Below are 14,351 nucleotides of genomic sequence, written 5' to 3' on the forward strand. Positions count from 1 at the left end.
TGTCTAGACTACTGCTTCCTGTGTGAATGCGGACAACTTAAAAGTACCGTGCAGATCAGTGGACAGCAAACAGTTTAGAAACACCTGTCTGGGGGCTGAGTGGGTCAAATCACCTAACTGTGTCCACCTCCCACCTTCTGTCCACACACCACAACAGCGGGGGCACTTACGGAGACTCTAGGCTCTTTCTGCAGTGAGTGATGGAGAGTGGAGGATCTGGAAGGAAGAAGAAGGGGAGGAGAGCCTACTGAGGCCAGAGACACAAAACTCATCTCAGGTGTCCACAGGGTCTGGAGCAAAGCCACCGAGGGGAGCAGCTCCTTCCAATGTTAGGTATCTTTGGGTCCAGTCCCGAGTCCCGTGCCCACCATGACACCTGCCCTCTCTCACACTCCGGCTCCATCACACCCTCCCCAGCATCCTTCTTCCTTCCTCCCTCTTCTAGATCAAGTCCCGCTGGCAGTTCTACCCGTAAGACCCCATTTCCCTATTTTCAAGGGGGCCCATGCTACAAGTGGGCCATCTCTTCCAACGGGGAGCATTTGAAACCGGGCCCCGTAGAGCGGGGTGGTGGGGGCAGACACCCACCTTTTTTGCGCTTGAGCTTACGCTTGCGCTGCTTGTTGACAAAGCAGGCGGCCAGGGTGCTGAACAGGATGGCGGCTGCCAAGAAGCAGATGGTAGCTACGATTCCAGCCAACACAGGCCGAGCTAGCCCGTCGTCAGTCAGGTCCGGCTGTGGGAAGATGTCTGCAGGGGGTGCGAGGAACATGCATGGCTCCTTCCTTCCCGCCCTCCTGTAAAAGCCCCCACCTGCTCTGACACCTAGCCCCCAAGCATCTTTCCCTACCTCTGCAGAACAGACAGTGTGAAGGCTCGGGCTCCATGCTCAACTCTAGCACTTGAAAAGGTTGGGATAGAGGGGGAAGACAGAAGAGAGACTAGTTTACAGAAGTCAAGGGATGGCTACAGAGCTCGTAAGGAAGGCACCACGTCCACATCTGACCCCACAGCGGTAATAATTTCAATAATGATGTCTACTTGGCTAGTGCTTTTTGCAAAGGGCTCTCGCGCACGCCACCACACACCCTCACATGAGGCCGACAGAGCACATGCTATCATCCTCTAAGGTAAAGAAACGGTCGCGGGCAGAGTTTGAGTGACTTGCTAACATAAATATTGCCTATGAGGGCCTGCACCACAACACGGTAACTCTGGCCTCCTGTGGGGATTTGCTGCCTTCTGCCATGCTGTCTCGACAAGACGAGAGCGTCCTGTGGAAGCACCTGGACAGTAACGCATGACAGCAGGGAGAAGAGGCTGTGACTACAGAATTCAGATCTGTCCATTTCTAAGTCATTACAGCACAGCCAAACGATTTCTACAGGGAGGGTGAGCACGTCCTGGTCATCTCGGGTTCAGAATGCTGGAGCCGGCAGGGACGTTCAACACAGGTCCAATTTCATTTTACAGGTAAAGCAGTGTCTCACTTTGTGCCCAGATCCATACAGCTCATTAGTAATGGAGCCAAGACTAGACCCCCATCTACTGTACCCCACTTCAAAGTCAGTTCCGATAGAAAGTGCCACTCTTTAGAGTCCGTGGATTCTGAGATATTTGGCCAGAGCCCATCGTTCTGCTGAAAATAACAATGGATGAAAATAACCCAAATCACGCCGCTGAGTTGAGTGGGCAAAAGGAATGCTACAGCTTTTGGGAATGGGGGGCTTGGAGATGAGGGGGCTGAGGTCTCTGTGCCTTCATTCACCCATGGGGAGTCTTCCCAGTACGTGGGCTTCCTTTCGGGTGCCAGACATTAAAGCCACTGAACACAGAACGGTTCACTGATGAAAACGCTCAAGTCTTCTATTCTGGCTGCAAGCTCTGTTCCCTGCTCCTCCAACTCTTGGAGCCCCCTCCCTGGAGGCAAGCCAAGACAGGGTATTTTGTAGGGAGGGAGGGAGGGAGGGAGGGAGGAAGGAAGGAAGGAAGGAAGGAAGGAAGGAAGGAAGGAAGAGAAAGGAAAGGAAAGAAAAGAAAAGAAAAGAGAAAAGAAAAGAAAAGAAAAGAAAAGAAAAGAAAAGAAAAGAAAAGAAAAAAAGGCCCATGGTGCCACAGTGTCTAACATGAGGCAGAAGTCACACCCCACAGCCCCCAGTGCTCTAGTACCACTTGGGTCCTCCCCTCTCCTTCCCCAAGTCTGCCTGCCCTGGTGCTTCTGTAGCTCTGGGAGTCCGGCTGCATGAGTTTCTTGGCCAAGCTCCTTGCCAACTAGCCCCAGAGGTCCTTGTGTGAGCAGTGCCCACGGAAATGGTGCCATTGCTTAATCACTAAGCAAAAGCCTCTTCCCATACCAAGGGGGAGTCACGTCACTGGGCAAGGGAGGGGCTCTGCTATGTTTCAGGAACTGTAGCTAGAGAAAGATGTGTAGAAATGGGACCAGAGCCAAGGGAAAGGAAGATAAATGGGGAAAATGCTAGGGAGTTGGCTTTATTTAGCCTGAAAAAAATCTAGGGAGACGAAGGAGTGGAGGAAACAACACCAAACAGCAATTTTCCAAATAAAACCACCATAATTATAAAGCAGTCTTATAATAGGCTTTCAACAAATATGTGCTGACCTGTTGTCTCTCTAATTCACCGCCCCAGTCCATTACAGAGGACAGCACTGGAGGAAACAGGGATTTTAGAGCAAAAGAACTTAAATCAAGTTCTTTTTGACTACTATCATGAGAAGACTGGCTACATTTCTTCCTGCGGCTATCTTATAGAAAGTGTCATAAATACAGCTCTTTAGTTGGAGAAATTCTGTCCATCGTGGAAGCAGAAGGATGGCTCGGAGGGCCTTAAGAAATGCTGTGACTCAGTTTCCACCAGAGCTCTCGTTGTTTCCACCTCAGCCACCCTCCCCATATTAGCTATCTTGCAAAGGACATCCACATGGCTCTTATGTCCCACAGTTGTAAGACAACATCCCCACCACCACCACCACCAAGTACCTGTGCTGGAGACGCCGGCGATGTTGCTGGGCTCGCTGATCAGATCCTGCATGACGGCCAGAACCCGGAATTCGTACCAGGTGTCCTACAGCCCCCGGGACAAGACCCTGTCAGTCTAGGGACCTGAGACAGCCACTAACCCACCACTGACCCTCCCCCACTCACGCTGCAATGATCTCTCATGGAACAGGGTACCCAAAACAGTGGCACACTGGAAGTGATGAACAACCAGCTCTCAGTTAAAAAAAAAAGTCCTGATTTCTAGCATTTGCCAATTTCCGTGGTAAAAATACTCCCACCGTGGCAGATTTCGATCTACAACTGTGAGGTCACTGAAAGCAGGAGCCCCCATGAGCCAGTTTACCACTACATGAGTGTTCAGGGAAGGAAGACAGAAAGATAGATGAGATTGTCTGTATCCATGAAATAAGCTGCTTCCTCTCTCCAGCTAGAGAGACATCAAGGTTCAAAGGTGGGCGGGGGGCAGCTGGGGAAAAAAAATAACGTATCTTCCTCCGGGGACTCTAAATTGTTAAAGCAGGGGTCCTTCCCTGGGCAAAGCTAGAAGACTATCCTTCTGGGAAATCCTTCGCCCAGCCCAAGTTAGACTCCTAGCAGGGAGTGAGGTCACTGTCTAGTTACACATTCAGGACTCCTCACCTGCCCTGCCCCGGCTTATGTCCATATGTGGAAAAAGCCCTCATGGCAATAAAAGTCCGTGCTGCCACACATGGTCCTGAGTCTGTGGGACCTCAGTTGCCATGACCTGAAGATCCCAGACCTTGGTAGCAGATCTGAGAATAAAGGAATTGGTGTGGCGGGGAGCGGGGGGGGGAGCAGTACATGGCTGGGCCTCGTACACCTGACTTGGGTCACTCCAGAGACTCATGTCACGTCCAGAATTTGGGAACAGCAGCAGAGAAAAGCTCGGCACCTCACCTGTGACAGATCCTTGGCAAAGAAGTCTCCATCAGTGCCTGGGATGGCAGCATCTAACGTCTCCCAGTGCTCCCCGACACGGTATTCCATGATGTAGCGGTCAATGGGAAAGCTGTGATTGGCAGGGGGGAGCCAAGACAGGAGCACACCCTGCTGGGTCCGGTTGGCTGTGAGGCACCTTGGTGGGGTAACCAGCACCAGGGGTTCTGGAGTTGTGATAGGGAATGCTGCCGCACAGAGGGGAGAGAGAGAGAGAGAAGGTATATGGCGGTGCTGAGGTCAATGCTCCCTCACCTCCCTACATGCTGTCTTCCGGCTCAGCATGTGTCCCTCAGAATGTGTCACATTCCCATGCATGAGTCATTTCAGGGACAAGACTGTCACATAAAAGAGCTCTCTTCACCCAAGGGAAGTGGCCCATGGGATTCTACTTTCTGAGCACTTCTAAAAGCATAGATGAGGGAATGGAGTCCCTCGAAAGGAAAGGAAAAAAAAAGCAAAAAAGCTAACAAAGGGGAACCATGGGAGGAAGATAGAAGAATTAAATGTAATCTTTTAAATAAGATAATATCTTTAAAAAGATACTACAAAATGTATCTTATGTTCTCTTCTAAGGAAGTAGGAATGTCTTTCCAGAGCTCACTGTCTGCTCTCAATTGCCTTCTTGGCCCACGTGGGAAAACAAGGGCCAGGGAGGAAAGTTCCAGAGCTGGGGTAAGCATCCCATCACTGCTGCACCTCTCGGTGGCAGTAAAGGATCCAGGAATAGGCCGGCGGGGTGCCACTTCTTCACAGCTGCTCTGGGGTGGGATGGAGTGAGCCACTGGGTCCAGGAAGGAAGAGCTGGCATGACTAGACGATTCGACAGGGAGAACTGGCCACATGCCTGCCACCAAATGAGGCCAAGGACCAGAGGAAAGAATCAGCAAGAGGCAAGAGCACAGAAGGAGGACGGATTCCCAGCCTGCCCTGTGAAGCCACAGGAAGATACAGACATGTGGCTTAACAAGGAAGGATCAATGTCAAGCCTCTTCCTTAACAGGAATCTGGCCAAAAGTGCTCTGACGTGGGACAAGGCACTATGGTCCAGGCAAACGCCACAGAATAGCATGACAAGTCCTTCCTCTGAGAGCAAATGATATGATTATGTAAAGTACGTAGGAAGGCGCCTGGCACATAGTAAGCAGTAAAGTTAGCTGGTAGACCATCACCGCCATTACCGTCTTTACCCAGCTCCTCCAGGAAATACCCCCAAGACATCCCAGCCTGGGGCCCTCACCTAAAGTGTTCACAGTGACCACCTCACTGAAGGCGCTCGTTCCCAGCTTGTTCTGGGCCAGGACGCTGAACTGGTATGCTGTCTCAGGCTCCAGGGCATCCACTAGCAACCAGCTGGGTCCCGGTGGCACTGGCAAAGACAGCCAGTCATGGGGCCCAAACTGTGCCCGCTTCATCCTGGCCAAAAGAAAGAGAGAGGATCGGGGACAAGGGGGTGGGGTGGGTTACACTGGAGACGCGAGAGTGCATGCAAGTTCCTCAAAGAGGTGGCGGTGGGCAGACCTGGCCTTCCCAGGCTTCAGGACAGAAAGAGGTAATGACGAAGGTGGGCTGACCTACCCAACTTCGGCTGTCCCAGGTCATCAGCCACTGCTGGTACCTCCTCTGCTAAGAGGAGCCCTTAGGTATAAGTGACACTCAAGGTCCTGGTCAAACTACCAAGTGAATTTTGGGAGAATCTCACCCTGGTCACAACCCTGAGAATGGCTCTGCCTTGAGAGAGTCAGGACATGAGAAGCAAGGCAGGAACCCTCGTGGGAAAGTGAGAATGAGCAACTCAGCAACGGCAGACGAGGGAAAGAACCCAGGTGACCTGAGCTGCACACCCTTCCCGGCACAGCCAAAAGTGGGACGTCAAGTAACCCAGAGGGCTCATTTAGCCCAACCCGCTTTGAGTCATCTGAGGAAGTCTAGGGTATATGACAAAAATAACCAGGGGTTTCCCCACAGTGAGGACCAGGATCCTTAAGTCCTTAATGGTTAGAACTCACCATCAAGGGGAAGGTCACGCTGTGTGTGGAGAACCCTGGAACTAGGAGTGAAGGGTAGGCCTTGTTCTATACCGCCCACCTAACTCTCCGTTGGCAATGAAGCCGGCGGTCTACAGGTGCAGTGCCCCACTTCACCACGGGGAGGAGACATCATCCTATGGGACTGAGACCCTGGGCCGCTTTCTTCTTGCAGCCCTGAGCTACAACTTCGGGGACGCCCGCCCACCGGGTTCCCTCTATGTTTAAAGGCTCACTACCATGAATGCTCAGGAGTTTGAGCTGAGGCAGCAGAAAGCACAGCAAAAGGAAGCTAGTGCCAAATGTCTGAGTCAGTACTGGGAGCATCAGAGGCAATCCGGATGAGAGCAGGGAAGGAGACCTCCCCAGACTTTGCAACCACCCATACCCCCCACCCCGGCCCCGGGCACCAAGCAAGTGAGCAAAGTGTAATAAAGCGGTGCAAATGAGCAGCAGCGTGGAGCAGGACCGCAAGCAGTGAGGGGAACCCCAATCTATGCCCACACCTGCCACCTCGACGTCCCCAGAGATGGCCCGGCCGTGCCAAACACCCTTCCCTGGACACACAGCCACTGGCAGCACCATGATTCTTGCACTGGTCACCTGACAGCGCTGTCAGGAGCACCCCTTCTTTCGCCAGGCCGCCATCCCCCCCACCTCTGGAGGACCAGAGATAAGGGTTGGAGGATGTTCTGGTTGCAACTCAGAGAGCTCCCCACGCTCACCATCAAGGTCCAGGGTGTCTATCCAGAACTCCAAACCCCTAGGATATTCAGGACATATCCACCAAATCACCATGATGGGAAAGAGGGCAGCTTCCTCTCAACCTCCCTTGCTGTGGAGAAATGTATCAGGGGCTCGCCCTGACTCTCCACGAGTTGCCCTCTGCAGGGACATTTCCTCCTTCCCAGGCTCTGGGTGCGCCTGACTGGGAATACACACCCAGATGCGGCTGGTCTGAAAAGGAGGAAGTGGGAGGACTCATCCTTCCTGCACAAGGATGTCCCACGCTGCAGGTGGCCAGCTCCTGGCTCAGGATAGGAATGTGTGGGGAGAGATATCCTTGGGGAATGGGAAGGAGGTCAGCTATGGCTCATTTCTCCACCTTTTCTGGGCCTCCTGACCTCAGCCTGATTTGTACATCTTTGAGATCCCTTACCCACCCCAAGGCTTAGGCAAAGATCTCAAATCACTACATCTGGTCAAATTAACAGCAGAGATAGAAACACAATAGAGACACGGGGTCCTAGAGAAAATGGAGATGCTGAGGACAAGGCCAGAAGGCAAGCACCACTTCAAATCGGTTTCTGGAACCACTGGGGAAGTGGCAGAAAAAAATCAGACTCCAGGCTTCCGGCTGGGCTGTTTCACAACGCCCTTGAAGATGAGGAGTCACTTCCAGACTCCAGAGGACAGAGGGACCTAAAAGAAGCATGAACCAAGGACACAAAAAGGGGTCGTGAGATAAGCTGGGGAAAGAGCCGCAGAGGGTGATGGTCACTTCAGGCAACAACTTGAACTGGCATCCCAAACCCTGCAGGCTGGGAATGCAGAACGTCCGGAATCCCTCAGACAGACACACCCCTCCCCCACAAGACCTAGCCACTGCGTCCACACACCTCACTGCCTGGAGGTCTAGCACGCAAAGAACCACAGCCTTCTCATAACGTCCACCCACCCCAGGGACTGACTGAAGTCGGGGGTTGGGGGAGGGAGAAGCAGAGAGCAAAGCATGCGGGGGTGACTCACAGAGGTCCGTACCAAACTGAGAATGTCTGCTCGAATCCTCCATCATAGCCTGGCTCCCAGGACACGTTGGCAGTTGTCATGGAGACCTGGACCCGGACACTGCCCGGGGCATGGGGGCTGGTGCCTGGAGACCAAGTGAAGTCCTCTCAGACTGAAATGAGCTGGGCCCAGTGGGCTGGGCACCCACAGTGGCACTGCGCAGTACCAAAATGCAGTGCCCCGAGTGCAGCGCTCGGGGACAGGGACGCTCTGAGGAGCGGACGCCCTGAGCAGCAGGGCTACACGAGAAAACCCGTCCCCCCTGTGCCGTCCAGCCCTTCTAGCAAGACACGGCATGAGCACCAGGACTATGGCCAAAGGGAAACCACAACCTTCGTCACCCCAGGCCACAGTCCTGTGCTCACCTGGCAAACACAGAGACGCTCTCCCTTAAGGTCACAGGCAAAGCCAAAAAGCCCCTGTCCTGTAAAGTTCTCTGGCCTCATGAGATAGCCATATTCCACCCGAACATCACAGTGAGAGGCAGCACAACACAACTGTTACGAACTTCATCTTGGGTTCGAGTCCTGGACCCAACACTCATTAGCGATGCGATGCTCGGTGAGGCGTGCGATCCACGCCAGCCTTGGTTTCTAATGGATGTACGCTGGGGACTTAGCAGCTCTCGCCTCATAGGTTATAAACGATGGGGCACCACTTGGTACAGAGCCTAAAACTGGTGGCAAACACTCGAAGTGCTGGCCACTGTTACAACCAGCTGTCCGTCCCCAGAGGGGCAGGCTACCACGGTACATGCTGAGGTCTTAGGCACACAGGTCAGGCAGAAGTGGAAACATAATGCCTGGCACCCCAGGAAATGGGAACGCCAGGAACCTCCATGCCAAGCCCAGCCTATGGAGCTCAGCACACGCGTGCCTCTCAGATCCCCCTCATTCTGTTCTTCCAGCTCCCCTCCTAGGCCCTAGACACAGACCTCTGAGCAATTGCTCCTGCCCACGCCCCTGCCCCATTTCTGTGTGGCGGTGCTCCTGGGTACATTCTGCCAGAAAAAGATCTCCCAGGGACAGAAGCTATGTCACCTTCCCTGTTGCAGAGTCTACAGAGGGCTAGGGCTACACGGGGCAGGCTCTGGGTTCAGGGGTGGGCTGATTCAGGAAAGACGCCCAGAAAGGGTGGACAGTGCCCAGCACCCAGACCACAGCCCTCCTGCCCACAGCCCCCATACCGATGACGGTCAGGTGGGTACTGGCAGTGATGCTGGTGACCACGTTGGTGGCGATGCACTCCCACTCCCCGTGGTCCTCCTTACTCAGGGCTCGGAACTGGAGACTCCCGCTGGGCAGGGCATTGTGCTTGCTTCTGCTGGGCTTCCCTACCTTAGCCAAACAAGGGGGCAAAGAGGAAGGCAGGAGCGGGGCGGCAGGGGAGGAACCAGGTCGACAGGGAAGAAGAGAAGCCACCAACATGTCAGAAGTCCCAGAACAGAAAGAGAGCAGAACCCAAACACTCGCCTGCACCCACCACCGCCCCTCCTCTAGAGGGCCCATCCCTCTAGTCAGCCCCGCTACTCAGCACCTGGCCCTGTCAGAACAGAGCCACTAGAGGTCTTGCCCATCCGCCACACTTCCCAGGAGCTCCAGAACCCAGAGGTACCTTTCTCCATGTGATGACAGGGAAAGGGTCCCCTGCAGCAGCGCAGGGAATGAGCAGCTCCCGGCCGGCCTCTTGCCTATATTCCCAGCCTGGTAGCACCGTAAAATACGGGGGGTCCTAGGGAGAGCATAGCAAAGCCATGAAGTCGAGCGTTTCGGGTGCCCACTCCCACGGGGGCCACTCTCAGCCCCAGGCCTCACCTTCAGGACAAGCCGTGCGGGAGCAGACTGGCCCATGGTCCCCAAGGTGTTGTAAGGCACACAGGTGTAAGTGCCAAGGGCCTCCTCTGTGGCCTCCTCGATCCGAATGGAGCCATCCTCCATCAAGGTCCAACCCAGGTTCTACCGGAGCACAGACAGCAGAGTGGGGAGCAACAGTCAGGGGGCAGAAGTTCGGTCCCGGCCCCCGGGTCCCGGCCCCCGCAAGGCCAGACCTGAGCAGAGCAGCAGCTAGCCTGGGCCGGGGGCTGCCTAGTGCCCTGGGAGAATGGCAAAAGCTCTACCAGACAGCAGGCCCCCACAGGAAGCCGCTCTCCTTCCCCCAGAAACTTCTGGTGGGGAGTGGAGGAGTCCTGGCAGGGACCCAGACCCTCAGAGGCAGCATCTCAGCGAAGGAGAGTGTGTCTCCCTGTGACCCCACATGCATCGCTCTAGCACCTTCTCAACCTGCAGGGGGCGGCCATCCTTATTCCACTTGACCACGGTGGCCGGTGGCTCTGCATCCACAGGGCATCGGATATAGCCGTGAATTCCCACGGGCACGTAGATGACGGGGGGCATGTTGAGGACACGGGCTGGGTCTGCAGAGGGGTTGCGTGGGGTGAGAGAGAAGAAAGGCATGAGGGAAGTCAAGGAGTGAGAACTCTGGGCAGGGGACCAAGACCCCACACACACCCCCGGGGTCTCCTACGGACACCCCGTCTCTGAGGAACTGCCATTCACACCCACCCACCCATTCAGTAAACTCTGTGTGACGGTGTCCTCGGTGCTCACAACAGTGCCAGGTGCTGGGACCACCACAAGGAACAAGACAGACAAACCCCAGAGGCCACAATGGGCTGCCCCAATGCAGCGCAACCTGCAGGCTGCTTTTGTCTGTCCTGCTGACTGCATTCTTCAGAACAAAGGCATGTTTTGGCCTGCTGCGCTCCATGGCACTCCTCAAAAGCTTCTATGCATGGAATGAGTTGCAGAACAAGCAGAACAAGGACATCGTATCTCCAGGCCCTAGACTCCAAACTCCAAGTCAACGTTTAACCACACCCTCCATCAACTTGCTTATCCCAAGTCTCTCTTGGACAGCAAGCCGCTCTCAGTCCTCATCATAAGCCAGAAGAGGAACGTCAGTTCTATGTATAAGGTGTTCAGAGGCATGACCACCCGTGGTTCTTTTCTCTCCTCTCCATTGTGCTAGTTGCCCAGCCCCCCTCAAGCCTCAGTTTCCCCTCTGCGGTTGGAATGCAGACTCAACCTTGGCCACAGAACGGATGAAAGTTTAGGTCTCAGGAGAGCAGCAGGAACAGCACATCCTGTGATGTGGGTGACTCATCACCTTTCGATTCCCCCCGTTTCCCCTGAGGGCTACCAAGGAGAAAGATCCAGAACTTCCAGTGAGGCAGTGAGGATGAATGAGCTGGTATCTTTTAAGCATTTGGAGCTCTTCAGAGAACAGCATTACATAAATACCAGGCCGAGTTATATATTTAGACATAGCTTCCTACTTTTGTATGTAGAGTTTTTTTTTTTTTCCTCCAAGATTTTCAAAGGGTTTATGAATGGGAAATACTCTGAACACTGCTTTTTAGCAGAAATAAAGATCCTTGTCTCACCCACCTGAAAATCTCACCCCCCGGATTCTCTTTGAAGGCAACAAGGAGGTAAAAAAGGACAAGTGGGAGTGGGTGATGGTACTGGGGAGAGATGGGGAAACCACACACCCCTCTCGGCAGAAAAATGGCCCATGGCTTCACGGATGGGGGGCTTAGTCCTGGTAAGTTCATCATCCTTCTGAAGACCACCCCTGTTGGCTCTCCCCTCTGCCACTGCCACCTTCTTGCCCAAGTGACATAGCCAGATGAGATGCTACTCCAAGCGGGCTCTTCCCTTCCCCAGGCCCCTTCACACCTAGCACAGCTTGGGGCACAAGCTAAGTCACGTGCAAATAGCTTCTTGACCAGATTTTTCCTACTGCAGGTCTGGGCAGGACAGGCCTGAAGTCCTGGGTCACATCACATCGTTTTTCTTGGGCCTCATAGCCTTTCAAAACTGGGGACCCCTAATGTAGCGTGCTGAAAGCCCTTTTAAGTTGACAACAGTGGAAATGGTGAAATGTCGCCTTTGTCGCCGCCGCAAAGTTACTGCATCGAGAAGAAAATGATGAGAATGTGAGGTTAGCAGCTGAGCGGGGCTCCAAGGTCCATCCTGGCTCCGACACCCCAGCGCCCATTCAACAGGAGACAAGGGCAAACACCCAGCTCTGCAGAGTGGCTTCGGAGACAGCCCCACCTCCTGGGGTCACGACTGTTCTTCTGCTTGTTCTCAGCTCAAATGCTGACCCAGGCATCTCCAGACTGCTCACCTTCTCACCCTGCTGCTGCATGCCCTTGGGGGCGAGCGGCTCTCCCACACCAGCCCTCAAGTGATGGAGAGCCTGTCACCTACAGTAACAACGCAGCGCCTTTGTTGTTTGAGTGACAGGGCCATGCACAAATCAAAAGGAAGAAATTAATCCTCATTACTCATCTTTCTCTCTCATTCTCACAATGATCAGCTTGCCAGGGGGTGGGAAAGCATTGACTATGCTGACGGAGTCAAGATTAGCAAACTGAATTATTGTGCTTGCACAAAAGCCCTCGATTGTTCTGGCGTGAGGAGCGGCTCATCCGTTTGGATCTCTGGCAGCCCTAGAGAAGAGCAAGGAGAACCAACAGGGAGCCAAGCGTTGGCAGAACTAGATCAAGTCACCCCAGAAGGGGGCTCTGTCCCCCTCGCCCCACCCGCTCGTCCGCAGTGGGGGAAGGCGTAGGGCGGGCAGGAACTCTCACCCGGCATCAGCGTCACCTACCCTCCCTCACATCCCTGAGGGAGTAAAAGCACCAGACAGCATCTTGTTCGTGGTCCAGAGAGAGGGGCTGGCTAGCATTCAACGCACGGACAACTGCTCAGAAGGTCTGCAGGTCCTTGACTCCAACGTAAGCTTGGCTGACGGAATGAGTCAGCTAACACGTGTAGCGATGTGTGGCCCACAGAAGGCGCCCAGCAAGTGTGAGTTCCACCTCAACTGACCAGTCCAGGTCTTGGCCTCCTGTCGGGCCGTCCCTGCTTCCTGCCATTCCTCTGCCCACATGCCCTCAAATGGCCCTCGCTCTCTTGCTGTCCTTCAGCCTCCGGCACAGCTAACGAGGCCTGCCTCCTCTGGAACCCCTACCATGCGTAGCTCTGCCTCGCCCCTACTCACACTGCACAGTTAAGTACGCTGAGGCAGAGGGGGAGCGGCCCAGGCTGTTGCTAGGGACGCAGGTGTACTTCCCCGCATCCTCAGGCTTTACCCGGAAGATGATCAGAGTCCCATCAATCAGGATCCGCACTCTCAACTTCAGGTCGCTGCAAACACACAAGGAGACAAGGAGGGGCGGGGTTGGCACGGAGGGAAGAGGGTCTTCCGCGACACCGAACAGCAAGGCAGCAAGGAGTCCCCTCACCCTGTGAATGAGGCAAGGAGACCCAGCACTTCCTCACGCTCCTGGCCCCTTTCAAGGCCGCTCTGTGCAGACACTGGCCTTGCACGTGGCACAGACCGGACCACCCCTCCACAAGCTCTCAGAGCCCAAGGGCAGCCTGGGGCAGCCCCTGCTCAAAGGCCTTTCCCCTGGGAGGCCTGGTGGCTGGGGACCCCCCTGAGAGGGCAGGGCAGCATGCTCACTTCTGGAAGTAGACGTTCTCATCCTGCCAATACCAGGTGTAGGTGAGGTTGCCGGGATACGCCTCTGCCCGGCAGGTGAGCAGAGCATCCTGGGATATGTTGACAGTGATGTTCTCGGGAGGGGAGACTATGAAGGGAGGCCCTGGGGAAAGAGGAAATAAACATGACCTTACCCGGTGCAGGAGGGGAGAGCGACAGCTCAGGGCACCTCCCAGGAAGCTCTGAGATGCCTCAGGAAGGGGTGCCCAGAACTCTGCGAGGGAGCTGACGGCGGGGGAGCACTGGCCCAAGAGGGAGCAGCACACCCTGGGCAGCTGTCATAGAGATGCTTCTAGCTGCTGCCAGAGCTCAGGTTCTTACTCTCCTTACAGGTCCCAGAGATGCAAAAGGTCCTGGGGTGTGGTCACGGGATGCCCCAGACCCTGGAGCCCGCTGCAGACATGCTTCTTGGCATATACCTGTACCCCACCTCCATGCACACACGGCCATCTAACCCGCCACACACACACACAAACACATACACACACACACACAAACACACACACATACACACACACGCACGCACGCACCCCCATTCCTGCCCATCCCTCTCTCCAGCAGACCCCAAGCAGGGGACAAGCAGGAGGGACAAAGGCCACTCTCTTCAATCCAGAGCAAGGAATGATCTGGCCTCTGGAGTTAAGAGGCTTCTGCTGCTTATCAGCCAGAGGTCAGGAGGGCAGACTGGGGGCAAGGAGGCAGGGGGCAAGCAGAGTCAACAGGGGGCGAAATCCCAGCCCTCCCTGGCGCTGGCTTTCCGGACAGGCCATAGCTGTCACCTGGCTCTCTTCTGAGAGGGCAGCTCTTCTCCAAGCTGCAGAGGGACCTCTGGCCCCTGCTGCCACTCAACGGTCCACGTCAGAAGGAGGCAGAAAGAACATGTGTCTCAGCAGCCCTGGCAGCCCAGACAGCCGCCCCCAGCCCTCACTGTTCCTCCAGCAGGCAGTGGGTGGGAGGCAACCAGGGTGGATGGGCTTAGCACAGAG

The 14,351-nt window shown here is 54.9% G+C and overlaps 1 protein-coding gene across 1 annotated transcript in view; it reads right to left on the reverse strand.

The window, feature by feature from the left end:
• Window positions 1-14,351, reverse strand: part of IGSF9B (immunoglobulin superfamily member 9B) — a 47,277-nt gene that overhangs the window by 13,295 nt on the left and 19,631 nt on the right. The window contains exons 6-17 of the mRNA XM_026505919.4: window positions 13,327-13,468; window positions 12,862-13,007; window positions 10,062-10,204; window positions 9,606-9,746; window positions 9,406-9,522; window positions 8,978-9,128; window positions 7,765-7,876; window positions 5,217-5,392; window positions 3,938-4,164; window positions 2,999-3,083; window positions 589-750; window positions 171-216 (exon numbers count right to left, since the gene is read on the reverse strand). Of these exons, the coding sequence (XP_026361704.4) occupies window positions 171-216; window positions 589-750; window positions 2,999-3,083; window positions 3,938-4,164; window positions 5,217-5,392; window positions 7,765-7,876; window positions 8,978-9,128; window positions 9,406-9,522; window positions 9,606-9,746; window positions 10,062-10,204; window positions 12,862-13,007; window positions 13,327-13,468 (1,648 nt within the window). The remainder of the gene's footprint in view (window positions 1-170; window positions 217-588; window positions 751-2,998; window positions 3,084-3,937; window positions 4,165-5,216; window positions 5,393-7,764; window positions 7,877-8,977; window positions 9,129-9,405; window positions 9,523-9,605; window positions 9,747-10,061; window positions 10,205-12,861; window positions 13,008-13,326; window positions 13,469-14,351) is intronic.

The sequence above is a fragment of the Ursus arctos genome, unplaced genomic scaffold (assembly GCF_023065955.2).
Source record: "Ursus arctos isolate Adak ecotype North America unplaced genomic scaffold, UrsArc2.0 scaffold_22, whole genome shotgun sequence".
Lineage (NCBI taxonomy): Eukaryota > Metazoa > Chordata > Mammalia > Carnivora > Ursidae > Ursus > Ursus arctos.